This window comes from Microtus pennsylvanicus, chromosome 2 (assembly GCF_037038515.1).
Source record: "Microtus pennsylvanicus isolate mMicPen1 chromosome 2, mMicPen1.hap1, whole genome shotgun sequence".
NCBI classification, from domain to species: Eukaryota; Metazoa; Chordata; class Mammalia; order Rodentia; family Cricetidae; genus Microtus; species Microtus pennsylvanicus.
Window position 1 is genome coordinate 122,521,441 of NC_134580.1, and position 27,305 is coordinate 122,548,745.

Here is a 27,305-nt window from a genome sequence, read left to right on the forward strand (position 1 = left end):
GCCACAGAGAAACCCTGTCTCGAAAAAAAGAAAAAAAAAGACTCTGTTCCTCTTCTCCATGCTCTTAGAAACTGGACCATCTCTTCAGCCACTTGAGGTTTTTCTAATCATAATCGTACATGTTTTAATAGAAATTTATTTTTGACATTTATGTTGTATTAAACCTATGCATTTCAGTGGACTTTTTGTTTGTTTGTATTTGTGTGTGTGTGTGTTTTTCTGAGGCGGGGTCTCTCTACATTAGCTCTGACTTTCCTGGAACTCGCTGTGTAGATGAGGCTGCCCTTACACTCACAGAGATCCTCTGTTTCTGCCTCCCAAGTGCTGAGATTAAATATGTGTGCCACCGTGATGGGCTGCAGTGGACTTTTAACTTAAAAATTACATAGAACCAGGAAAAAATTATGAAAATTCAATTTATGTTCATTTTGTTTCCAGGATTACAGGTAATCTGAGTATAAATATAAGTGGGTTTGGGGTGTTTTTATTTATTCATTTGTTTGTTTGAAGACAAACATATTTCGATGCTCTAGCTTATTCCTCTATCCTATTTGGCCTCTGTGACTAACTGGTGTGGCTAGCTCTGCACTCTGATCTTCAGGCAAGCTTTATTCGTTAAAACACAAACAAAATAACACCACATCCAGGCACATGCTTTCAAAAGTGATAGGATGAGAGAAGGGAAAGACAATGCCTTGGGATCCCATGCTCCTTCTCTCAGGTCCTTCAGTGAATTCTAATAGAAAACACTTACTCCTATTGCCAGACTTTCCCCCTGCCATTGATTGCAGTGACCGTCGTGTAGGAAGCTAAGATGATAGCTATTCTCTGCTTATATGGCCTTCAGCTGGAAGCTGGAAAATGGTCAACAATATTTAGATATTATCCTGTCTCTGTGTTTTTATTTTAAAACCATTCAGATCTTTAGGGGAGGGATTTTTGGTTTTGGTTTTGGCTTGTTGTTATTGTTTATTGTTCTAGTTTTACATTTGGGTTTTGTTTAGGGGTGTTTCATAGCTGGGTTATTTATTGGTTGCACTATTCACCCAGTTTCCTCAACTTTCTGCCTAATTATTTAATACAGACCAAGTCTGGATGTTGCTGGTGCGCCGCTGTGTTTTCATTCTTGATTCGTTTCATGTGAAGGGTTAATATCTTCCGAGCACACTTCATGAAATACCCTTGTGTCCAATTCATCCTGGCTGCAGGACTGATTCAGGAGCATCACCTGCTCTCCCCACCCTGAGTCATAAACAATACTTAAAATAGATTGGCTGCAAATCAACTGGAGCCAGATGAGCCACAGACACAGCAACTGGTATGGTTTAGTATAAAAATATCACCATACACCTCTAAAGGAGGAACACAGCCTGAATCCTCACCCCAGGGAGAATGGGTAGCTGCCTCCCTCTCACACAGAGCCCCCACCAAATATCCAGATGAGTTTGGGCTGAGCATTGGGATCAGCCACGTTTAGTATTTAAACACAGACTCCATTTCAAGGCAGATTGGCTACTAACATGGCAACAAGCCTGTCTTTTGCAAACACTATTGTAAATATACACAAATCCCTCTTCTGCTGCTTTAAGCCGTAAAATCAGAGAACCTTGGGCTTTTCCAGGTATGGAATGGAAGCTTCCAAATCCAAATCCATGTCCAACTTGTATTTTGAAAAACAGCTGGTTCTCCTCTTTTGGTTTCATTTGTTCTAGGCTCTTAATTTTAAGAACAGTTAGAGGTAAGAGGACTTTAGGGACTCCAGGATTCCTTTATCCACTCTCTAACACAAGGGAAAGCCCTTCCTCTAACCTGAAAATGTAGTAGACAGTGAATGCTAATGTAACAATGTTTATCATTTGAGGGAGGACCTTTTTTCCAGAAGCTTATATTCCCATCCTGTATGTGGTCCAGCCTCTGATTACTGAAGTCACATGGTCTGGATGAATATCCCATTTGCCCCACTTTGAATGCATAGAAGCTGCATGCCATCTTGGAGATCAGCCCCTGTGATGACCTCTTACAGATCAGGGCACCAAAATGATCCCTCAAGCTTGAGCTTGTCCCATTATATTATGTAAATGAGAATGCATTTACCACATCACATATATCTGCTGCTAACTTGAAGGGTGCCCATTTTTAAATAAGTTCTAGTCTGAATCTTTCCTGTTCTCTTTTTAATGGAAGTAAGTTAAAAAAGAGTAATGATTTTTTTTTTTTACATAGTTCTATACATAGTAAAAAGGGGCGCCTCCTCAACAGGATGGGGACCTACAATAGATGAAGTAAGGACCTCCTATTTGTAGTGTCATTTTTCCTAAACACACACAGAGAGAGAGAGAGAGAGAGAGAGAGAGAGAGAGAGAGAGAGAGAGACAGAGACAGAGACAGAGACAGAGAGAGAGAGAGAGAGAGAGAGAGAGAGAGAGAGAGAGAGAGAGAGCCATTCTCCAGTCTGAAGACCCTCATTAGTTTCTATGCCCAGTGCGTCATGTCCAGACCCTACTGTGTGGATCGAGGGCTAGAGGGCTGTGCTTCCCTCCCTAGTTGCTTACTTTCTGTATTTTTGATTTTGTCTGTGACTCTAACTCAGGTAGTCCCTGTCCTTCTGCCAACACTGTAAGTGCATATACTGTGCTAGTAAGACTTGGGTTCTAGTGGTTCTGTGGTAGTCTTGAGGGGTGACTGCCAACACCAACAATAAATCACCAGACACTGACAGCTAAGGAGTCTGGTCTCAAGGCTTCCATATCCAAAAGGTAGACGAGGAGATGGATGAACTTTGATGAGAAAAAAATTACGTACATGGTTTTACTAACCACTCATGTCCAGCATTTCATCTCATTATCCATGAGCTCACTAGGGCAACTGCAGTAGACACAGTCAACCGTAGGAATGAGGATGCTTTCATGGTGCAGTAGTTCTTGCAGATACCTCCAGCCTCTTTCCCCATCCAGCCTGACTCCGAACGCTTAACTCTGCTTGTAAAGAAACTTGCAGAGGTGTGTGTGTGTGTGTGTGTGTGTGTGTGTGTGTGTGTGTGTGTTCATTGGATTATTGTATAAATTCATATTCTCAGTTAGAAGAGATCTAGCCACAGCCAATGTTCCACCCATGCCCCCTTACCTATACCAGTTCCATTTCTTTGGCCTGATTTCCCACTTCATTTCTTTTGTTCTTCCCTGCCACCGAGGCTTGTGTTTTCTGCCCTTCTGGGTTAAAAAGTATCAGGAGGGGGGTGGAGAGATGGCTCAGTGGTTAAGAGCACTGATTGTTCTTCCAGAGGTCCTGAGTTCAATTCCCAGCAACCACATGGTGGCTCACAACCACCTGTAATAAGATCTGGTGCCAACTTCTGGCCTGCAGGAACACATGCAGGCAGAACATTGTATATATAATAAGTAAATAACTTTTTTAAAAAGTACCAGGAAATTGAACTCTTGAGTAGCTGATAGAGTCAGTGGCTAAGTAGCCCAGCTGCTCTATCTCTGCCTACCTCCCTCTGGGACTGAGCCTCACTTGCCCACTACCGTAGATTATTTTTGTCTTCCTTCTGCTCTCTGCCTCACTTCCCCAATGTCCCAAAAATGTTTCCAGTGTCACCTCCCCATGTGCAACACTTGCCTTTCTGTTCCTTTCATTTAGCACATGTGGGTTAATGAAGGTACCCTAAACATGCTACTTTTATTCAAGACGCTTGTATCAAGTAACTAGTGCTAACAAATACTGAGCTAAGTGTTGGCACATCAGTGTCTGACTGTGACGACAGATGTCCCTATACCTGGTCCATGCATGGGCAAAGGGTCCCAGGAGCACAGCAGGAAATAGCTTTATAGCCTAGCATTGTCTTCTTTGCTGCAGCAGAGCAAACGATGTGCCCCCTGGCATGTGGGTGAACGCTGAAATATCAGGCAATGCCTTACATTTGTCACAAAAAAAAAAAAAACTATGGCACATAATGTCGTAAGAGATGGAGAAGGCCCTTCTTAACCTCTGGGACACCCAGGTCACTATGAACGGCCACATCTATCCTTCAGCATGCTCGATGGGGAGCAATCAAAAGATCATTCTCTGTGCCCACCGTTCTGAGGTGGCCTCTTTACTTAAATATATCGCAGGCAGCAGCTTACTGACTGTCAGTGTTTTCCTTGTATAAAACTAGAGCTCAAAATGAGTTAGGAAAAAATTAAATGAGTTCATTTTATGTTCCCATTATGAAGATCAATAAATAAGCCAAAGTTTATTGGCTGGAGAAATGGCTCAGTGGGCAGAGTGTCTGCTGCTTAAGTATGAGAACCTGAGCTTGGGTACCCAAACCCAGGTCAAAAGCACAGGTAGGCAGCACATGCCCTTAACCCAGTCCTGGGAAGAAGAGAAGGGAGTACACCAGGGGACCAGCTGCTAGCCAGTCCAGCCTCTTAATGAGCTCCCGTTTCAGTGAGAGATGCTGTCTTTAAAAGTAAGGTGGCTAGTGACAGAGGAAGACACACTCACAAATTTTAAAATAGAAAAAGAAATATTCAGAAGGTCATGTGTTTTGAAAATTGTGGCGTAGCAAACTTCTAGAAAGCGAAGCCATTCCGATTCTGATGGTTTTCCCAGTGCTGAAATATTCTGGAATGAATCTGAAGAGTCGACATTTGGTAGCATCAAGACTTCCTGGCAGAAGAAAAGTCCACACCTGTCCCTCTTCTGTCCAGACATGAGTGCTGGTGTCTTCTCACTGTTCCGAAGTATCCCGGAGCCCCATCCCAACTCCAGACTGTGTGGCTGTTTTCTGAGATAGGAATTGGCTGTGGAAATTGTGTCAGCTCAGAAGCTTGGAACAAAACCGTCTTGTGGCCTTTTTAATCTTTGTACCATGAAGTTTGTGTGAAATAGCATTTCTCTAAGACAATTGCAACTTCATGTTGTGCGATTATTGTGTTGTTTCATCTGCCTTGATAGTTTTATTTTTAAAAAAAAGAAAAGCACTAATAAGGAAAGAGGATTTGACTTTTTAAATGTGTCTGACATGCCATATTAGTCATCAAGGAAAGTTGGCCATACACATTATATTATTATATTGAATTAAATGCACATATATCTTATATTTCCAAAGATACTGTGTCTATTATGTATATATATATTACATATATATGAAATCTGTGTTGAGAGTTATAATGTATATCCATATACAGAAGGCATAGTTTTGTTGTAAACAATTACTTTTAACTTCTTTAAAGAATCCAGAATCCTAAAAGAGAGAAGGATGTTTCTCTCTGTTTGGGACGCGTAGGTTTCTTTTTCTCATTCCCACCACTCTGAAATAAAATGGAATTGTGGTAAGGAAATTGAAGCTGCATATTCAGTTGAGAATGTGTGACATGTACTGCAGAAATAGCAAGGAAATATCAAGATGAAATTTCAGCTGGGAGGGGCTCCTAGAGCTACGGGGGTGGGGCCGAGCCTCAGGCTGGATTGCGGAGGTGTTTGCTTTCGGCGAGTCCCACTGTCTGTGACACTGATTAATGGGGGCAGGGGTAGAATGACTCTCTGGTTTCCTCCCAGGACCCCTGTGCTGGTCACTTCACCAGGATGACTTGTGGTGCCTCCTGTCAGTCCTTGTGTGACAAAAGCAGAGCTGTCTGCTTGTCAGCCTGCTCTGGGTTGGGTGACACCTGCAGACAGATGCACGGGACCTTTTTGGCTCAGGGATACGGACAGGTCCAGCTCCACCAATAAGTATGCTCAGCGTGTGAGCCAGGTGGGCCCTGCCTCCATCTTCCAATGAGAAGCAAAGGGAATTGTGTGAACTCTACAGGGGTCATGGATCCACGGTAATGGAAAATGGAACAAATACCAAGCAATGGCAGGGGTTTTCCTTTTGAGAAGTGGACAAATGGACCAGTAGTTTCAGCATGCACTGAATCCTCTCTCTCTCTCTCTCTCTCTCTCTCTCTCTCTCTCTCTCTCTCTCTCTCTCTCACTCTCTCCTAGTACATCCACATCCAGACCTGCAGTCTGCATGCTTTGACCGTTTGTCACGCCTCTCCTTAAAATACTTGATTTCTAAATTTAACTGCGGCCAGTGCCGTCTTGTCTTGTACGTTCCCTTGTAGCTACATTTCTAATACTCTTGTCGCACTGAATCCTCTCTCTCTCTCTCTCTCTCTCTCTCTCTCTCTCTCTCTCTCTCTCTCTCTCTCTCTCTCGCTCTCTCCTAGTACATCCACATCCAGACCTGCAGTCTGCATGCTTTGACCGTTTGTCACGCCTCTCCTTAAAATACTTGATTTCTAAATTTAACTGCGGCCAGTGCCGTCTTGTCTTGTACGTTCCCTTGTAGCTACATTTCTAATACTCTTGTCCTAGCAGCTGAAAGTAATGGAGCAAGGGAACGCCCTCCCTAGAGGAGTGGCAAGGGGGCATCTGGTTTCAGCCTTGCCTCCTGTGGGGTAATGAATAGCACAGTTTTCAGGTGCAGAGACTTAGAACCCAGGCTTCCTGGGTTTAGATCCTCATTCTCCCCCAATTCTACTGGCCCAGTCTTGCCAAGCTCTGAGAGCTGGTAAACGAGGGCAAGCCCTAACCTACTATATAGATGTTGTGCATGTTGCATGAAGTAAGCCCTTGCCCTCCCTGGATGCAGAGTCAGAGATGGTCATTGTCAGTGAATGGTGGGATCAGAAAGCTCGGCAGAAAGGATGAGAGTCCCCAATGGAGCTTTCCTCCTATCCCCGGCAGAGCTGTGGAAGGTTTGGGGGTGTGCCTTCCCCGAGTTCCCTCTCAAGGAGAAAGAGATTATTCTTGATGCCCTCTTCCTATATTCCAGGTTCACCCGATCTGTAGCCAGGAAACCAGTTTTGTAACATGTTACATCTTAATCTGGGGCTGAAGTCTGTCCACAGTCCAGATGCTAAAGGCAGTTCATAATGAGAGAAAATGTACCGCAGTCTGCTTGATTTTGACATCTGGACTTGGTGTGAAGTTGGTTTCCTGCATTCGTGAATCTCAGTGGGTAATTTGCACTGCACTTTCCTGGTTTTATTAAGGTTCGATATGCACAGAGCTTAAGCAGGGAGGCAGTTATTAATGACTTCTTATGGGAAACAGCCGTCTTCCAGCCCCATCAGTACCAATCTCGCTATTTGCCACTAATGTGGCCGCTCTTGGTATCTGCTAGGAAATCCCTCAGTAACACGCTGAGGTGGCAGCTGTTGACTGTTCAGTTGCAAGTGTTCTGTATTGACTTCACAGCATGGAAGAGGAGCCGTTAGCCCCAGCCCTCCCCAAATTGTCCTCAACGACTTGTATCCTAACTTCGTTCATACAGTAGCCTGCTTAATTTACTATGACTATGAAGCAACTCTTTCTAGCCGGCCCATTAGTATGTAATGATTCATAATCTTTCGGGAGGAACACGTCTGTTTTCCTGATATCTTTTTATTGGTTTCAGTTTGGCTCAGGTGTGTACTTTTTAGAGCTAGGGCCTTCCAAGGCTGTATTGCTCTCAGACCATCTCTTCTGCTCTCTTTTGACTTGTGGGTATATGTCTTGTTTTAAGAATATTTGTATTGTCCTATGACCCCCGCATCACAAGGGTGAGAAGTGGCAGTCGTTTGAGTTCAGTTCGCCACCGAAAAGCCCACGAGCCTTTCCTAAAAGAGGTTCAGAATTGATGTTTGCCTCGTGTTGTAAATTCGTTTGACCTGATTACAATAAATTGAATAAATATCCAAGACCTTTTGCAACCTGCTGACAAATGAGCAGTTTAGTTCCATTTATTCTCGTCCGTCCGTGGTGAGTGATGACCACGGCTTCTAAGAGTCTGCAATCCAAGGGAGAATGATGAAAGGGTAAATAAAGCGAGCTCTGTAATCACTCAGCAGCAATTGCCATGGAGTGGGTCTCTTCTGGACAGCCTGTCATCATTAACTTAAATCAGCCAATACGAAGACGTAATGAGGCAAAATTAGCCATGGAAAATATCTACATGTCAGAATGCTACGTGGAAGAGTGTACTAATGGAAAGAGGCTGGCCTGTCTTTCATGTTAGCCGAATATAAAAAGCCTCCTCACCTCTTCCTTTGCCTGGTCTTTGGAGCTGACCCAGCAGTCAGAGTCAGTAGAGGTACGAGAGACCACCTTACCCTTTGGAATTCCTTTTTCTAGTATGCCTGGTGTAACACGTGCCTGTCACTGGCCTACCCGGCAGTGTTGCCATTTGTGATGGCCCTTTTCACCTCTTAGTCCAAGGGCAAATGCAACCAAACAAATGTCCCGTGGCCATGAGCTCAGATAATCCAACAACCTGCTGACATAGTTCTATGGGCTTTTCCAGACAGCTCTATCCAAGTCTGCCAACATATCCCCTAAAAAAAAGACTTTGAGGGATATCCAGAGGGAAAATGACTTGCCCACACCTCCCCATGATACCCAGTCATGCTGCAGTCAGGGCTCAGCCAAGCCAACATCTCTTTAAGGTGGCGTAGACCAACTACTAAAGTGACTTTCCTTCTAAATTGCTAGGTAAATCCATTTAGTTTTTAATTCTAACTCAGTTTGGTCAGTTATTAACAGATGTAGCTGACACACCAGCCTTCCTCCTCAGAGACAGATCACAGTCACAGCGGTACAAATCCCTTGACCCCTCCCATTTTTTGTCATTAGTCAGTCTACCTACTGTACCTTCTTATGAGAAGACCCAGACTAATAGCTCTAAAGCCTTTAGGTAAGTCCCCATGGATGGGCGGATTGACGGGGTCAGGCAGCAAACATATGCAAATCTGTGTCTGGTTTACCGCTGGCCAGGAATACAGAGGACTCTACTGAAGTCAAGAGGGCAAACGCACCCCTTCTTCCTCTTCTCTCTGGGTCCTCATGGAGGACAAGCGCTGGCCACAGTAACACCATCTTGTTTGAAGAGCCTGACAGCCTGTTTCCTGTTTGTCTTCCTCCCTGTAGGTCGTGGCTCTTTCCTCCTGGTGTCTGCTGAGAGATTCCATCTACTACACACTGTCGGTGGTGGCGCTCATTGTGGTAAGTTGCTTTTACCATTTTAGTCCAGTCTTATCCCTTCTCAAGACAGGACAGTGTAAGACTTGTCAGCGTGGAGTTCCTCTCTAGGACATGGAGGCTAATGGAGGCTAATAAGCAAGTTTGTGTCTCTATGTGGGTAAGTGTTCCTTTCTTCAAGTTACTCTGGTTACCCAGCACCTTGTTTGCTCACTGGGTACTTAGAACAGTGGTCTTAGGTTGTCTGGTTAAGGGAAGTGCCCTGCGGCTATTCTGTAACCTTCTTGACTGTTCCTTCTTGCCAGCCTCATGGCTCCTGACTCCCCTCCCCAAGTGCCCCAGAACTCTTCCCCTCTCAATGTCCCCTGGTCTCAGGCAGCATACCTTCTATAACCACGCCCCACCCCGTGCTTCAGGGAGAAGTAGGTCTGCCTGAGGTCCACTGTGGGTAAATAATTCTGTATTGGACAGCTGCATGTCCCAACCTTGGCATGTCTCTACTAACTCTCGATATGGCTAACAAAACTGGATTCTCTTCCTATATTCCTGCCCTCGTTCTGTCCTAACTACCCAACCTGGAGATTAAATTAAGTCACCCTTTCCTCCAACTCCCCTGTCCCTGTTAGACCTAACTGTCCTGTAGATTCCACCTCATAAACATTGTCCCCACCATGTCCCCCACTTCACTCAGGGCTGCTATGGTCTTAGCCTGAATGGATACATCTGCCATGCTACAATTCTTGGTGGGTCAGATTACAACACAGAAACACTTCTGTTGCCTACTGCCCTCCCCTCCCTATCTCCAGTAAATCTTCCAGCCATCCAGGTCTCCACCGGGAAAGTCCATGAACATTCTTCCCTTGTTTAACTGACCAGAGATAACCAAACTCCTCAGCTTGGCAAGCCGAGGCTCATGGAAGTAGAGAGTTACAAATAGGGGAAACAAATAAGAATTGGAAGACCTGGCTCCTAACGGCAGTCTCCTCTTGTGACAGTTAATTCTGTGTGTCAACTTGACTGGCTAAGGGAGGCCCGGTCTCAGTGATTCATTATTTCCAGGTGCTTCTGTGTATTAATTACTGTGTTTCATTTTTCACAATACCTGACAGATACAACTTGGAGGATAAAAGATTTGTTTGGATCAAAAGTTTCAGAGGGTTTCAGGCCATCCTGGTGAGGAAGGGTGGTGTATTGAGTAGTGATGGGAGCATGTGGCAGAGGCCATCAACTTCGTGATGGACTCGGATACAGAGAATGAGACAGGAGCAAGTGGCCAGGCTATCTCCCCCAAAGCCTGCCTCTGCTGTCATATCTCTTCCAGCTGGGCCTCACTTCCTGAACCTGCTAGAGAAAAAAATCATCAGAACTTGCGGGATAGTTCCGAGTCAAGCCGTAACATATGGTCCATCCAGACAGAGCATTTATATCAATAGAATTAAGAAAAAAGAACACTCTCACCAAAATGAGTGGATGTCAGCCAGTCCCTCGAGCACCTCAGTGGAACACAGTAGAAGGCAGTAATTTGTTCTTCCTGTGTAAGCAGAGTCATCCAGTTTCCTGTGTCCTTGGACATTGGTGCTTTCCAACTCAAAGAGGGAGTTGAGCCAGTGGCTCCTTGGTTATCATGTCTTTAGGCTCGGTCCAGAATTGTACTGCCGGCTTTATAGATGACAGATTGTAGCAGATGTGAACCAACACATATATATTCTGAGCATCTAGAAAACTGTGCCCAGCACAGTTTCTTACTAGCAGCATTGATCTCAGAAAATCACTCTCTCTGGTTTCCAGCTTCTTATCTCTGCATCAGGACTGTATGATCTGCTTTCCAAATTACTCTCCTGGGTGGCGCTTTAGGTTGAAAACTATCCCAAGGCCTGTCCTGAGTAGACTCTTTTTAACTTCAACCCAGACTTTCCAAACATGGTTTCTGGTGAGCTTTGTCCTGCAAGGGATCAATACATATTACTCCTGTACATTCCACTGTTCTACCTTTGCAGATGTTGTCTTAGCTAGGGTGTCTATCGCGGTGAAGAGGCACCATGACCACAGCAGCTCTTATAAAGGAAAGCATTTAGTTGGGGTAGCTTCCAGTCAAGAGGTTTAGTCCACTACCTTCACGGCAAGTGGCCTACAGGCAGGCATGGTGCTAGAGAAGAATCTGAGGGTTCTGCATCCTAATCCATAGGCAATGGGATGCAGCTGTGTGCCACACTGAGCGTAGCTTGAGCATAGGAAGCCTCAAAGCCCGTCCCCCATACTGACACACTTCCACCAACAAGGCCACGCCTACTCCAACAAAGCCACACCTCCTAATAGTGCCACTCCCTTTGAGGGCCATTTTCTTTCAAACCACCATGGGTATTTTTTCTTATACTTTTTGAAAATTGCATTTTTTTTTCAAGAGACGTGTGAGTAGGGGACGCCAGCCGTAAATGAATGCCTCTTCCACTCTGCTGAAGTTCGGAGAGATGACTAGGCTTGCAAACACAAGGCAGTGACATGCAAGGGAGACAGGCAAGGTCTCCCAGAGCCCAACTCAGAGATGTCTGCCCCCTAGAGCAGTCTTGTGAGTACTGGCTTGCAGCATAGACACCTCCAAGACAGTGTGTGGAAAAACTTGCCTTCGGACCAATTTCTCTGGACCTGTCCAAGATGCATCAGACACAACTGCTGCTAACAGCGTATGAAGAAGTGAAGAGGTTTTGGTTTCCCTGGGTCACAGGTGGCACACCCTCCTGAACCTGGTCTTTGGGCCAAGCAACCATCTGCCCTGGGGCCATGGTACATAAATCACAAAGCTGAGACAGCTGAACACGCTGGCTGCTGAGGCCGCCCTGTGTTTCCTTCAGCAAGCATCAGACAGCGTCATCGGATGATTTCCTTGCCATGGGCTGGAGACTTGGGCTGTGTATTCACAGACGGGCTGTCAAAACTAGGGTTTTTGTGACTTTGAGGGAAAATTGCACTTGTCTAGTGCTAAGAAGAGGTGGAACAGATAAAATGGGAGTCTTCAAAGCCGAATATTGCTTCCTTGTACATTAAGCGACATTCCCCCAATTTTAGTGAACAAAACAGTTGGCACGCTGATCGGAGTGTGGAAGCGGGGATTTTGACTCTTCGGGTACTGAAGTAGAAACTGGGAAACTGCATTGCAGCCTGCATCGTCTTTCACCACAGGCGCTGGACTTTGGAAAGCAAAGCTTCTGACTGGACGTGATGGAAGTGGCAGGAAATCCTTTGGGATATTGACCTCTGGTGTATCCATGATCATGTCTAGAGTCAATTCTGAAATTCTGGAGAAGCAAGATCACGTTTGTCTGTGCAGGCTTAGTTTGTCTACAATTCTAATTTCTGTCAGTGAGCATGGAGCCTATTTTCATATTCTCTACCTACCAACCTATCTCTCTCTCTATCTCTCTATCTATCTATCTATCTATCTACCTATCTATCTATCTACCTATCTGTATCAGTGTGTGTGCACTCTTGCACATGTGCGTGTGTCTGTGTGCACAGCTCACCCCTGTGAAGGCAAAAGTCTGATGTTGGGATGTCTTTGCCTATTACTTCTCTGCTTTACTTTTTTGAGCCAGGGTCTCTCAGTCAACAGGGAGCCTCCTGTTTGGACTAGCCTAGCTGGTCAGGGAGACCAAGATCCACTGATCTCCACCCCCAAACCTGGGCTCCCACCCCCAGCTTTAACCTGGATGCTGGGGCTCCAAACCCATGCCTTTGTGCTTGAACAACGAGCACTTTAATACTGAGCCACCTCCGTGCTCTTGCCATCTGGGATTCTCACTGGAGACTGTGTGGGGAAGGAATCCCTCCTCGGTCCAGAAGGACAGCACCTACCAAAGTAGCTGTCACAGCGACCCCAGGTCTATTCCCCACCCCAGCCTCAGACTAAAACTCACAAACTCTCTGTAGCTTTTTGCCAGTACTTTTTTTTTAACTCCCTTCTTTTGTGACTGCAGATACAGTAACAAAAACATGTTTGTCAAGTTTTCTTTAGGTAATACCTAGCTTAATACAGGATCGTGCCGTGGTCACATAAAATGCCTCTGTTACAACGCCCTTTCCCCAGCCCACAGAATCATCACCAAGCTTTCCAAACAATTTAATTTAATTATTAGCGTTTTTTAAGTTCTGAAATGTTCAGCTGACCCCCTGAGGTTGTACAAGGAGAACCCATTCACTCCCAGGCAAGGGTGGACTAAGTGGGACCAGATGCCATTTCTATGTATCTTCTCATCAAGACACCCTTAAGAGTCATACAGCAGAGCCCCAAGGACAAACCAGGAGGCCTAGAGATCCAAAGATAGCCAAGACAGAGTCTCCAGGGATGCCACTTGCTGCTAAAGGACAGAGGGCAAGGAGTCCAGCCAGGAGAATGCTAATAGCTTCATTATTGCCTGCAGTCTAAGACTGCTGAGACATTCCAGTTAAAGGTGGGGCACAGATGGGCAGAGAGCAAGAACACAGGAGTGAGACGGGCGTGCGCATTCCCCACACAGTCGCCCCAAATAAAGACAGTTGATTAAGAGACCCAAAGTCAGTTCTCTTTAGTACTTAGGCTCCATCTCAATTTTCCTTTGTGCTACGTTATGATTAGTCTGCAATGATGGTATATCCTTTTTCTAAAGCAATCATTCTTTCAAAAACACACAGTATGTTCTTCCTATTGTCCTCCCCTGGGGAAGAGAGCCTCCCTTTAGCCTCATGCACCCTCTCTGTTGGAATCTTTGGCCATGGAAACGCGAGATAATGCCTGGAAGCAAAAGAAATGCCACTGTTAAGTCCTAAGAATGTTCTGTGTTCTTTGCAGTGTTTCCCATCATGTGTCTGCTCACATATGGAACAGCTGTCCACAGATCATGTGTCTGCTCACATATGGAACAGCTGTCTACAGATCAGTACAGGTCTCCCCTGCCTCTTCTCCACACCCAGGATCACTTGGTCCAGGGGCATAGCCGGCCTCCCAGTCCTGCCCTTTTTCCAAATTCCAGCCAGCCTGTCAAGTTTCTTGCATTAAAATGTTGCTGTGATTTATATAATCATGAGATTTGCATAAATGCAAATGATCCATCACTTCATCAGTCTAACAGCTGCCCAAAAGGAACTACTTTATTTTTACACTTCATCTAAGCTGTAGTCAGGGATTGTGAACATGAAGAAGAGAGAGCCTTCGTGGGAGATGGAAAACTCTATGGAATGGCTTCCTCTTAACTTGGGCTGGTACAAAAATCCCCTTCAAAGTGCTGTCTGTCTGTAGATGATAGAGCAGAGAAGCCACTGATCCTAGTTGGCACGGACCTCAGGCCACTCTGGGTGCACACCCAGCAAAGAAACTAGTTCAAGTTAATGCCTCCATTTCCATCACTGGGGGAGCTCTTTGCAGAACCGCTGGGTGAAGAGTTCCCATGGGGGCGGCGAAACAGCTGAGCTGACACTCACTTGCCAGAGACAGGCAGTGACTCGGCATTAGTTGCCATAACAAAATACTTGAAACAATTATAAATAGAAAGGTTTGTTTAGCTCATGGACCCAGAAGTCCAAGTTCAAATTCAAGTAACCCTGTTGCTTTGAACCCATTGTAACAGGTGTTTGTGGTAGAACAAAGTGACAACCTTACAAGCCAAAACAAGAAAGAAAACGGAAGACAGAGATCCCACTGTCACCTTCAAGGGCATGACCCAGTGGCCTAAAGACCTTTCATTTGTTTCCTCTCCACAATGATTTTACTAACCTTCCGATAGTGCCAACCTAAGCACCAAGCTTTTAACACATGACCCCCAGGAGACATGAATTTTCCTGACTGGACTCAGAACTTTCTGTCCCTTATTGTCTCATGCAGTAGCCATGATAGCCATAGGGGCATGTGCAGCTACTGAATCCTCGAAATGCAACTAGCAAGAACAAATGACTGAATTTTATTCTTAAGTTGCATTGTACAGCCATGTTGGCAGAGGTTTCTGTCCCACCTGGTCCCACAGCCCTTCAGCCCCAAAGAAACACACAGACGTCTACATTAATTATAATCTAGTTGACCTATTAGCTCAAGCTTCTTACAACTCTTATAACTTACATTAGCCCATAATTCTTGTCTGTGTCAGCCACGTGGCTTGGTACCTTTCATCAGCGAAGCATTCTCATCTTGCTTCCTCTGTATCTGTGTGATGACTGCAGACTGAATCTTTCCTCTTCCCAGAATTCTCCCGTTCTCCTTGCCCCACCTATACTTCCTGCCTGTTCGCCCCACCTATACTTCCTGCCTGGCTACTGGCCAATCAGCATTTTACTAAACAAGTACAAGAAGCAAATCTTTACAGGGTAAAATCATTGTCCCACAGCAGAACCATAGATAGTTAATAACTACCTCATTGGATGGTGTAGTTCTAATGAGCCAACTGTCCTGTAGAAACTATGAACTTTCCTACAGATACCTATGTCTTTTAGGCTAACAGAGAAGGTTTCTAAGATGGTTTAGCAATAACATGCCAGTGTAGCTCCAGCTATACAGTACAGCTGTGTAGAATCCAGATTTCCTTCCAATAAAATCTGCCTCTGAGAATCTGAAATAGGCCTTATTCTGAGAACATGTTGTTGGAAAAAATAGCTTTACCTTACATACCCTAGAGCTCATGAAGGTAACTGTTTAAGTTCCTTTTTTTCTTTGCTGTGATTTAAAAAACTGACAAAAAAAGCAGTATAGGGGAAGAGGGGCTCATTTGGCTCACACTTCCAGGTTACAGTCTATCACTGGGGGAAAGTTAAGGTAGGAGCTTTAAACCACAAGTCACATCATATCCATAGGCAAGAGCAGAGAGAAACGAATACACATATGATCACATGTTTGCTTGTGCTCAGCTCCATTCTTCTGCCCTGACACAGTTTAAAATTCCTTGCGGCTCCCACTGGGCTGGGTTTTCCCACAGCAGTTAACTTAAGACAATCCCCACAGACATGCCTGCATGCCAACCCAAATGTAGACAATCCTTCATCAAGATTCATCCCGGGTGATTCCAAGTTGTGTCAAGTTGACAAGGCTATCCATCACAGCAGATAATCTTAAATACTCTAGAAATTGTTTTGTCCAGTTCCTCCTGTGGTAGAAACACAATCTTGACAGTCACAGTGAGCATTGTCTACCTTCCAGGTGGCCTTCTCTCTAGCCAGTCACCTCTCCCTCTCAATCCCATGCTCTACTGGGAATTAACTGATTCTCTCTTGATTTCCTTGCACCAACTGGACTGTCATTTCATTTCAGCTCTCCTTCTGGCCAAGGAGGAAGAATGATGATAGCTAGAAGCTTCCCAGGAGAATGATTGTGACAGAAATTTAAAGTCCTGAAATAAATTGACTGTGGTCACACAGAAGTTAACCGACTTTACAGTCAGTGGTGGGTGTATGGAAGGAACTATCTGGTGCTGGGAATCCTGGGAGGCTGGGGTCATCTTTGCTCACTCAACAAAGAGGGGTGTATGTCAGCTGTTCTGGAGAAGGCAACTTGCTAATAAGAGCCACTGAGTATTTACAGTGAAAATTGGAGGTAGAGTTTATCCCATCCTGGAAGTTGCTTCCAAATCACCACACAGAGATTTATGTTAATTGCAAATGCTCAACCAATAGCTCAGGCTCATTACTAATTAACTCCTACAACTTAATCCATTTCTATTAACCTATGTGCTGCCATGAGGCTCATGGCTTTTACCTCTATCCCATTTTATGTGTTCAATTCATTCTTCATCCAGCTGGCAAGCCTTCTGACTCCTCCCTTCCTCATCCCATCATTCTCAGTTTGACTTTCCTACCTAACTTTATCCTGTTCAGCTATTGGCCGGTCAGCTTTTTATTAAACCAATCGTAGCGGCATATAGTCACACAGTGTACAGAAGGATTATTCCACAGCAGAAGATGGCTTTACACTTTTAGTTTGTGCTTGCGTTTGTTTTTGTGCTGCCCAGCCACCACCAACCCTTGTCTCCTATGTACGTCATTTATCTTCCCACCCATTGCTTCCTGGAGATGATCAGCACTTCTCAGACTCTTGATTTCTTATCCTCCTTCCTGCAGCCACTAATGTCATTCGAGTTCTCTTCCTACATGCCTCGTTATCTTTAAAGCTTAAGCCATAGCAGGGCACAGCCTCTCAGTATGTCCCACCCGCCCCACCCCCTTAGCTAAGCCACTTGTACTGCTAGCTCCTAGCCCCGCAGAAATGAGTGCTCTAAACTCGGAGCAGCTGGGGGTGGAGGGACCCCTGTGTTGTTGAATGATAAGTGTCTATGGAAGAGGCTAGCCTGATTTGATAGGAAAGGGAAATTTTCAAGTTTCAGCCTCTTGAAAGAAAAGGATGCTCTTGATTTTCTCCTGTCATTTTCACTGCTTAGAATGCTCACAGTGCCAATGATCATAATATAAATTATGAAATCGCAGCAATGCGGCCATTCCCGTTTTGTGGTTGTAGCTTCTAGTATTCAAACTCCGGACTGATTAGTGGTGCTGAGGCAGCTCGCTCTCTTCTCCTGGTTACTCCCAAGCCCCTCCTATCTTGTCTTTGCCATGTTGTCCGTCTTAAAGGAGCCGTTCCCTTGGCAGTTCCCTGGATTGCTCTGGCATCCGGGGATCCACCTGGCTGAAGTCAGCCTGACTTTTCAGGAAGAATTTTAGAGCGGGCACCAGGATTGACAAGCCTGTTTCCATGGTACCCAGCCACTTCTCTGAAGCCTAGAGGAAATGAGTGCTTTTGTCAAATTCATTTCTGGTTGTTCACATTTAGCCCAGCTGCAGAATATGTGGGAACTCAAGAGAAGACAAGTGTAACTTCGGGTGAGCCACGTGTAAGGTCAGAGGCCAGGACCCCGGGGCAGCGCTTGCTCACCAAATCTGAGGCCCAGCTCCTGAGTACCAGTGACTCTCAGCACTGTGAGCTCTCTCAGTTCCTGGCCTCAAACACATACAGCAGAGAATATCCAAGGCTTGCTTTCTTTTGTGAAGCGGTTGAGTTACTTCTAAATGCCACAGAAGGAGAGTGCTTAGTTGCAACTCACCAGCAGATTCTGGTCTGGCACCAATGACTTACTCGCCGCTCCCCCAGTCGTGAACGTCAAGCAGAAAGCTCTTCCCCTTGCCTCATGCAGCTATAGGCTGGTGTAGACACTGCAGTGGACTGCCTGCCCCGTGGTACTTTGCTCATTCACACGGGTTCACCAGAGCCTTGAAAATGGGCTTGAGCTATTTCATTTTAACTTTGCTGCCTTCACCATGGTGGAGGGCTGGGTTGTGAGTGCCACCTAGTGGTACCAAAGTGGAACTAATCATAAAACGAAACCCATTTTCCCACAGCCTCCTCTGTCATTTTAACTTTCCACACAGAATGATCCTAGGCCTCCGTCAGGATAGCCCCATGGTTCTTTCCAAAGGAACATTCGCCATCCATTTGATTTCCTCATTCCCAGTCTTCCAGGAAGGAATGACCAGGCTACACAGCCTCCCCCAAGCACCAGCCCTGACTTCCGCTGATAGATCTTCTCGCTGCTCTGCACAATCCTCTTAGAGTACAAGGATAAACTGCACCATGGTTTTACAGCAGCCACAGGGCAGTTGAGTCCCCTGGCTTTGTTCTCCTGAGCAACCAATGCAGCAGTTGTTACCCCTGAGAAACAGGGTGTCCCCGGGGCCACACGAAAGGAAAACTATCGGGTATTTTGAATGTTTCCAGATCACTATTGTGTGCTAGAACTTGCAGGAAGATAACATCCATTTCTCTTTCTGTGTCTGACTCCTCCCAACCTCCATACATCACACACCACCACAGCAACCCTGTGGGCTCATATGCTCGGCCTCTGGCTAACAATTCAGCTGATCACACCATGGTTTGCGCACTGTTTCTCGGCTCTTTGAGGCTCCCTGTAAACTCTACCCCCCCCTCCCAGTTTGCGACTATATTAGTTACTTTTCACTATGACAAAATGCATGGCAGTAGCAACTTAAAGGAGAAGTCTATAGTTTCAGAAGAGGGTGCAGGCCAGCATGGCAGAGGGGGAACATGAAGGGACACACTCCTGTCTGTGGCAGAGGGAGTCTGAGGTGGCTTCTCACACCTGATGAATCAGGAGGCAGAGAGCTTGGGCCAGAAGCAGAAGCAGACGTTACCTGCAAGGCCAATAGCTCACTTCTGCTGGCCAGGCCACCGTGCCAAAGGCTCTGTACCCCCTCTAGCTCTAGCTGGGGACCCGCTGTTCAAGAACACATCTGTGGGCTGTGGGAGAAGTTTCACGTTCAAGCCACAGTGAGGATCTTTGTACAGTGAAGCCCATTAGTATTTTTTCTCTACGTAATCAATAGTTAAAGGCGTACCAACCCACAGCTGTTCCTGAAACGTTCATAAAGGATGCCTGTGTCTCTATACCAAGACCAGTCAACTCCCCGTGACTGCCTTTGCAGGATCTATGCCCCCATCTGTAGAGAATCTCTTACAGAATACAAGATCCCTGCGAGCCGCATCCATATTGCGCCTTCGCCTGCCTTCTCTGATGGGAGAGAATTCAATTGTCCTGGTTTAATAAACTCTCCTGGAGTCTCATATTCTCTTGAGTAACTCTGAAGTAATTGTTTCTTCCCCATTGCTAAGACTAATATTGAATTAAGTACTTAATAAAAATTTTTCCATCTTAAATAATTGGTTCTGTTCCATTATTTCGTGATAACAATTTGTTAATGCTAGCAATTATGTCAAGCAACCGTGAGTCTTTCCAGGGGGTGGGTTCCGTACTATCCAGTCTGCATCATGGGATTATTTGCTTGATTCCTCCAATCCTTTCCCCATTCTGGCTTGGCGTTCTCATCCAGATGTCAACTTGTTGAACTTGATGGCAGAGACAGAGTAACAAAACAACATTCTTTCTTTTTAACAGCTTGTTAAAAAGAACCAGTTACAAATAAGCATGACCCCTAGATCCTGGTCCTTCTCCTTAGACCTTTACCATGGCAGGAAGAGCTCCTGTGAGCTGTGTGGGCTGTCCTTGAGGTGACTTTTGTGTCTCAGCGCAACTGGAGATTATTGGACTCGCTGGGGACCAAGGCAATGCCCGCATTGCTAGCTACATTTATCATCTTGCTTAATGACATTCTGGCACTGGGTACCTAGGTTGCCCTGCAGCCTCTGTCTTAGAGGCTCCAGAGGCCTCTGCCTTCATGGGGAGTGCTACTCAAAGATCGCCATCCTTATAGAAGCCATGAAAACATTTCTATGGCTTCCAGCATCCATGACAGGTACCCCCTTTGTGGGTCCTATGAGTCGTGTAGGCAGATAAGTGTGTCATGAAAAGAGGTTCAAATAAGAGCCAGGCCCAGGTCCTGGAATCAATTCTACAATGGATTGAACAATCCCAGAAATTATTTCTGCTTTCTGAAATTTGGTTTCCATATGTAAAGATTTTGCTAGTTTGCTCATCATTTTGTTTGATTGTTGTTTAGTTTCCCCCAAATGGGAATTGATCTGAGGTAGTGTTGGCTGGAAAGTAACTGTTTAAACCTTGTTATAGACTCTCTATTGGTCCCAACAAATGGGAATAAAATCTCGGTTTGTCACTTGTTTCCTTCACTGCTTCTGACCTTCCCTAGCCTCCTTCCTTGACAGGAGGCAGACCATGGCACAAGGCATGAGAAGCCAACAGTGCCCAGGGTGTGCAAACAGTTTGATGCCATTCACTTGTCTCAAGATTACTTTCTGTATGAGATGCTTAGGGTTGCTGTTACACACACACACACACACACACACACACACACACACACACACTTGTGGTTGTGATAGAAGAGATCCCTTGGGAATAAAAGGAGACAGCTAGAAGGACACTGTTGGGTGTACGGAAGGTCAAGTGCTTGCATCAAGTCTGAGACGTGCAGAAGTATGACTCATGGTACCTAAAGGGTCAGAATTTGAAAGTGCCTGCCAAGTTTCTACCTCCCCTTGCAGACCTAAGTTCCATGATGGGTCTTGTTTTAGAAAGCAGAGTCATCTCTCCCAGTCCTTCTATCTGGGGACAGAAACTGAAGGGTGACCTGGATCGCCTCGCTTCTCCTTCCCACCCTCACCCACCCCAATCTTCACACAATTCTCCTTCCACTATCAATAGACAAAGACTATAGAAAGAGTTTGCCCACAGGTACCTGGCGTTCCAGCCCAATCATGAATATCACCAGGCCAGCAGCAAGCACCGCCAGCCCATCATCTTAAAACACCATTACATGCACATGTATGCACACATCTCTAACTGACTTTCTTTTTTTCCCCACAGTTCATTTATGATGAAAAAGTTTCTTGGTAAGTACATTTTTGTTCCTTCTAATTGTACCTTTTTATGACACAGAGCCAAATGCATTGTAGGCTGGAGATGAGGATTAGAAAAAAAAAAAACAGGGCAGCAAGATGGCTCAGCAGGTAAAGGTACTTGCTGCCAATGCCAACAGCCTGGGTTTAATATCTGGAAGCCATGTGATTGAAGGAGAGAACTGACTTACACAAGTTTCCTCTGACCTCCACACTAATACCTAGCATGCACACATGCATGTGCACATGCACACACACACACACACACACACAAATAAGTAAACAGTTCTAATCTATAAAAGAAATGTCATGACAACTTGGAACAAGGATTTCTTAGGCCCTGCCCATTCTTCCTCAACAAAGACATCAAATTACCTTTTATTTAGCTCTTCCCTTGGGCTGCTGGGGTGATGGGATTCATATCTTCATATCTCTATGTCTTTATTGTGGAGGCTGGATGCTGTCAATTTTCTGTGTTCTTCTATAGTCAGCCATAGCTGTACCCTAGTTGTCATTTGACTAATCTTTTTATATCCTTGTCAATCAGATTTCCATTATCACAGCAAAGTACATAGACAATCAACTTATAAAGAGAAAAAGTTCATTTTTACTCCCAGTTTGAAGGGTTCCAGCCCATGTGCATGGCAAAAGGGCATGCCTGGGAAAAAAAAACAAAAGCAATCACCCATGACCAGAAAGCAAGGGAAGGAGGGGTCCCACTGTTTTCTTCCAGGGCAAACCCAAGGACCTCTCACTGGGCCCCTACTCTATCAGTTCACAACAGCATCATGCTGGGAATCAACTCCTTAGCATTCTGGCCATTAGGGGAACATTCCATATCTGAGCTGAAGGTAGCAGGAGGTAAACCAAGTTCAATGTTCCAAACCTCAGTGACACCTTAGGAGTCAGGATCCAAGCACGTCACGGACGGTTATCCCATTAAAGTGCTGCTAAGACTCTAAAAGGCAATGTGTGGTTCTGAGTCTGTGGTGACTTAGATAGAGGATGCTGTTCAATTAAATATACAGAGGGATATTTGCATTTTGACCAACTGTTCAAACCCCCATTCTCAAAATGAGTTCTGAGCAAGTCCAGTATGTTTGAAATGGAAATCGAAATTAGGTGTCCTATGCATTCTTGTTACAGTTCTCCCTCAAATGCTTGATCTGCATAAGTAGAAGAAAATGAAAAACTTCTTAGAAATAGGAGGGACTCTGAGGCTAGAAACTTCCACAGTATTACCTTGTGTTAGGAGTGAGTGAGCTAGAAAGAGACAGAGAATTCCTGTGACTTCACTTCCAGCGAAATATTCTCAACTTTGCTCTAACTCTTGGTTGGGGGATCTGCCTCTATCTGAGAATAACTCTCCGGCTTCCAGAACTTGAGGGTGCCAAGGGCCTACCTCAGTGATGGGAACTGTCAGAGGGTAGTTATGCCAGCATGAGGAGATAGGTTGTTGACTTCTAAGACCTATCTCTCCTTTCCTTAAAAAACAGCTTGGGAAATGTTTGAAAACCCAATAATTAAAAATGCAGATTATAAAATAATACATATACTCTATTTTTTAAAAGACCCATGCTCTCCATACTTAGTCACAAAAAAAGTAAGAAGTCTTTTTAAGTAATAGTAATGAAAAGCCTGAAGGGGGTCAAAATGGCTAGAGCACCCCAGGTCCCAGGTCTGCTAAGGGTGCTGTTCCAGAGGGCAGTACAACAGGTCACCGCTGCTAGAAAGAGCCATCCCAGAGTAGGGAGCTGCCATCCCAGGGTGGGGAGCTGCCATCCCAGGGTGGGGGAGCTGCCACCCCAGGGTGTGGAGCTGCCATCCCAGGGTGGGGAGCTGCCATCCCAGGGTGTGGAGTTGCCATCACAGGGTGGGGAGCTGCCATCCCAGGGTGGGGGAGCTGCCACCCCAGGGTGAGGAGTTGCCATCACAGGGTGGGGAGTGCCATCCCAGAGTAGGGAGCTGCCATCCCAGGGTGTGGAGCTGCCATCCCAGGGTGGGGGAGCTGCCACCCCAGGGTGAGGAGTTGCCATCACAGGGTGGGGAGCTGCCATCCCAGGGTGGGGAGCTGCCATCCCAGAGTAGGGAGCTGCCATCCCAGGGTGGGGAGCTGCCACCCCAGGGTGAGGAGTTGCCATCCCAGGGTGGGGAGCTGCCATCCCAGAGTAGGGAGCTGCCATCCCAGGGTGGGGAGCTGCCACCCCAGGGTGAGGAGTTGCCATCCCAGGGTGGGGAGCTGCCACCCCAGGGTGGGGAGCTGCCACCCCAGGGTGAGGAGTTGCCATCCCAGGGTGGGGAGTTGCTATCCCAGGGTGGGGAGCTGCCACCCCAGGGTGGGGAGCTGCCATCCCAGGGTGGGGAGCTGCCACCCCACGGTGAGGGAGTCCTCACTTGTGCTCTCAAAGGGTCTTATTGCTGCATGAGAACCATGGCAGAGAGAGACGAATGCAGATGTCCTAATAAGCGAGCTTTGGCTGGCCCCCTCACAGAGCCCTTTAAGATACCTAACATGCCTTAGTGGCTTAGTTAATTTCCCCTTCATTCCAAAGGTGTCTCAGTCACAGTTCTGTTGCTGTGATGAAACACCATGACTAAGACAACTCTCAGAGGTTTAGTCCATTATCATCATGGTGGGAATCATGGTGGCACGCAGGCAGACATGGTAGCGGAGAGTTCTACATCTGGATCTGCAGGCAGAAGGAAGAAAAAGGAGAGCCACTGGGCCTCATTTGGGCTTCAGAATCTATCCCCAGCTCCTAACCCATGACACACTTCCCCCAATAAGACCACACCTACTCCAACAAGGTCACACCTCCTAATCCCTCTCAAGTAGTGACACTCTCCAATGACCAAGCCTTCAAATATATGAGCCTGTGGGGGGTGGGCATTCTTGGTCAAACCTAGTCTCAGTCTCTCTCTCTCTCCCTCTTCCCCCTCCCCCCCTCTTTCCCTCTTTCTGTGGGGGGGGTGGGAGGAGGGGAAGGAAGGGAGGGAGATGTTAGGTAAACTTACACTCTGATAAAGCCTAAATCCTATCACAGGGGATTCTAGATTATGCAAAGAACAGGCCATATTGCCTACAGTCTAAGCACCAGCAGGCCTATACACATGGGGTCAGGAGTATGGAGTCAGGAGGACCACAGATGCATGAGTTACAAAGGGAATGAGACTTGGTGCTAGCTAGCCCTGTGGGGATGTCTTTGTTTCCAAAGATCTGAGCCACAGGCTCCCGGGGCCCAGAGTCCCATCATTCTCAGAGTGTTAGCCTGTTGTGTAACCACTGTTATTGCATGCATGGGCTGACAGAAAGAATTTCTCATATGAGTGAAGCCAAGAAATTAAAATCTGCACCACTGGCCCTTTGCTGCTCTGGGGCTTCCAGGGAAGGCAAAATACATTGATTGAGTTTGAAGATTCTTTTTACTGTTTGCTTCCCCTGTCTTCCTACCTACTAAGCATTGATTTTTTTTCCCCCTGGATGTGAGCAGGAGCTGATCTCTCTCTTTAAAACCAGACACCGGAGTGTGCACAGCAAAAGCACAGCAGGGTTTCGGTGATACCTCACAAGCTGAGTTCCACCCTTGCTCCAGGATAGTCCAGCAGCCCCTAGAGAGGTTAAGACAGGTGATTAACTCACATGAGATCTTCAGAAGGACCCTGATTGCAACTGTGTTGATTTCAAAACAAGAGGGCTCTTTAGAAAATAATGAATATTGCCAAATACAAATGCAGTGCTTTCTCAGGATTTGTGAAGAATTGGTTTCAGGACTGCTGAGCATATGAGAATCTATTGTTCCAGTTCATATGTAAAATGTCATGGTATTTACACACCTTCTTCTGTATGCTTTAAGACACCTCCGGATCACTAGTGCCCAATGCGATGCAGATGTTTAAATAGCAGGGTTGAAGTGTTCTCATGTATTGCATAGTGCTACACTAGGTTATTCAGGGAATCATCTTTGTTTCATTTCCCCTTGCTGTAAAAAGAAAATACCCAGACCAAAGCAGCTTTGGGGAGAAGAGGGTTTATTTTAGCTTCCAGTCCCAGGACAGACTAGCGGGGAAGTCACAGCATCAGAATCCTAAGAGCATTGGTCACATGACACCTACCGTTGGAAGCAGAGGACAATGAATAGTGAGTACATTCTAGTGTGAAGCTCACTTTCTCCATCCTTATGCAGTCCAGGATCTGCTGCCCAGGGAATGATGCCACCCACAGTGGGCATCTCTTCTCGTGAACTCAGATAATCTTCCTCACAGGCCAACCTAGACATCCTTCCCAGGTGATTCTAGACTGTGTCATGTTGATACTACAAGTGACCATGAGAGCAACTATGTATGTTCAGTAAAGACAAATTTTTTAAGGATATTTTCAACCTGCAGTTGCTTGAGTGACAGAGGTAGAACCTGAAGACAAGCAGGACTAACTGTATACAAAAGCCAGATGTCCCTGCCACACCTGAATGAGATTCCTTCACCATTCTTGAAGCCCATTGTGCTGTGTGCTCATGTTCACGCAAAAAGTGGGAGCCAGTAATCAGTGAGAGGCTCTTGGTAGACGGTGATTCTAACAAACCAACCAACCATCGTTTATCTTAGATGCATCATGGATGTTTTCCCAGCCTTTCCCCTAATAGTCCTAAAATGGCTCCTGTGGTTCCAGCCATCACATCTGTGTTCAAGACTAGAGGGGAGAATAAGAGGCTTCAATGCCTTTCTGAGACCCTTCCGTCTTACATGTCCTTTGGTAAGATGATGGCCAGGGCAGGACTAACAATTACAACTTCAGACTCATTGCTCCTGACCCTGGGAACTGAAGGTGGGACTTATCTTTCTTGAGGTCATTTGTTGCCTCAGTGTAGTAATTTATTTCTGCACAAGGGATAAGGAATCGCTTTCTATTCGGTAATATTCCTAAAGACGCTTAAACCTGAAGACATGAGAGACCCCTCTGTTAGGTCACCCTGCAGGACAAGGCCTGTGGATCCGTGGTAGCAGGTCAGCCAGGGCCAGAGCGTCAGGAAATGTGTGTCAAGATTCCAGAGTGGTGTTTTGGTTTCGTCCTCTGAGCTCCTCAAGTTGTGACTATGTGAGAGAGAAGTAGTTCTAGGAAACTGTCCGAGAATGCTTCGTACCCCACCTAGAGACCTGTCAGGAGCTAGATCCAGCACAGCATGGAGGTACTGATGGTTCTCACTGGTTGATGGGCAGGGAGTGGATGTGTTATCAGAGGTCATTTGGAGATGTTCACAGCGCGAAGGAAGGGTATGTGTAGAGGGAACCATGAAGACCCCTGGTGATCAGCTAGGCAAAGGAGTCAAAGGAATGGGGCAGCCACAGAAGCTTCAACAGCCCGCATATTAGGGAAGGCCTTGGCAAGCCCACAAAGGAAACCAGCAATGTAGACAGAAAACGGGTCTCTCCCCTTGTGATCCTGAAAAATGGTCAACAACCAGCTTAACAAGGGCTTGTTTTGAGTTATTTTTTTTTTTGAAAAAAAAAAAACCTCAAAGAATGAGAACGATTGTAAGTAAAAATGTTTAGCAAGTATTGGATTTAAGCTGGGCATCATGATCCTACCTGTATCCCAGCACTCTGGAGGCCGAGGTAGAAAGGTTACAAATCTGAGGGCAGTCTGGAATAGCACAGGAGAAAAAGAGGAAGAAAGAGAAGGGGAGGGAAGAGGAGAGAAGGGGAGAGGAGGGGAGGGGAAGGGAGGGGCGGGGAGGGGAAGAAGAAAGAGAACTGACTACTGAATTTGGTTCTTTTCCAATGATCTCACACTGTTTCTGTTACAATGCCCCTTTCTTTAGAATGACCTAAGCACGAAGTTCCTTTCACATGTATGCCTGCTAAAAAGTGGTGCAGTGGGGTGAAGTAGGGGATCAGACTAAAGGCACATTCCCGGAGACTGGAGCCTAGAACTGTGTGAACCTGGGACAGTTGGGATGCCCAAAGGCCTCCCATACCCCAAGTTCTT

The 27,305-nt window shown here is 45.9% G+C and overlaps 1 protein-coding gene across 1 annotated transcript in view; it reads left to right on the forward strand.

Annotated features, from left to right (window-relative positions):
• The window catches only part of Slc24a3 (solute carrier family 24 member 3), a 474,476-nt gene that overhangs the window by 404,903 nt on the left and 42,268 nt on the right, over positions 1 to 27,305 (forward strand). Inside the window, exons 7-8 of the mRNA XM_075962364.1 lie at positions 8,944 to 9,018; positions 21,291 to 21,316. Of these exons, the coding sequence (XP_075818479.1) occupies positions 8,944 to 9,018; positions 21,291 to 21,316 (101 nt within the window). The remainder of the gene's footprint in view (positions 1 to 8,943; positions 9,019 to 21,290; positions 21,317 to 27,305) is intronic.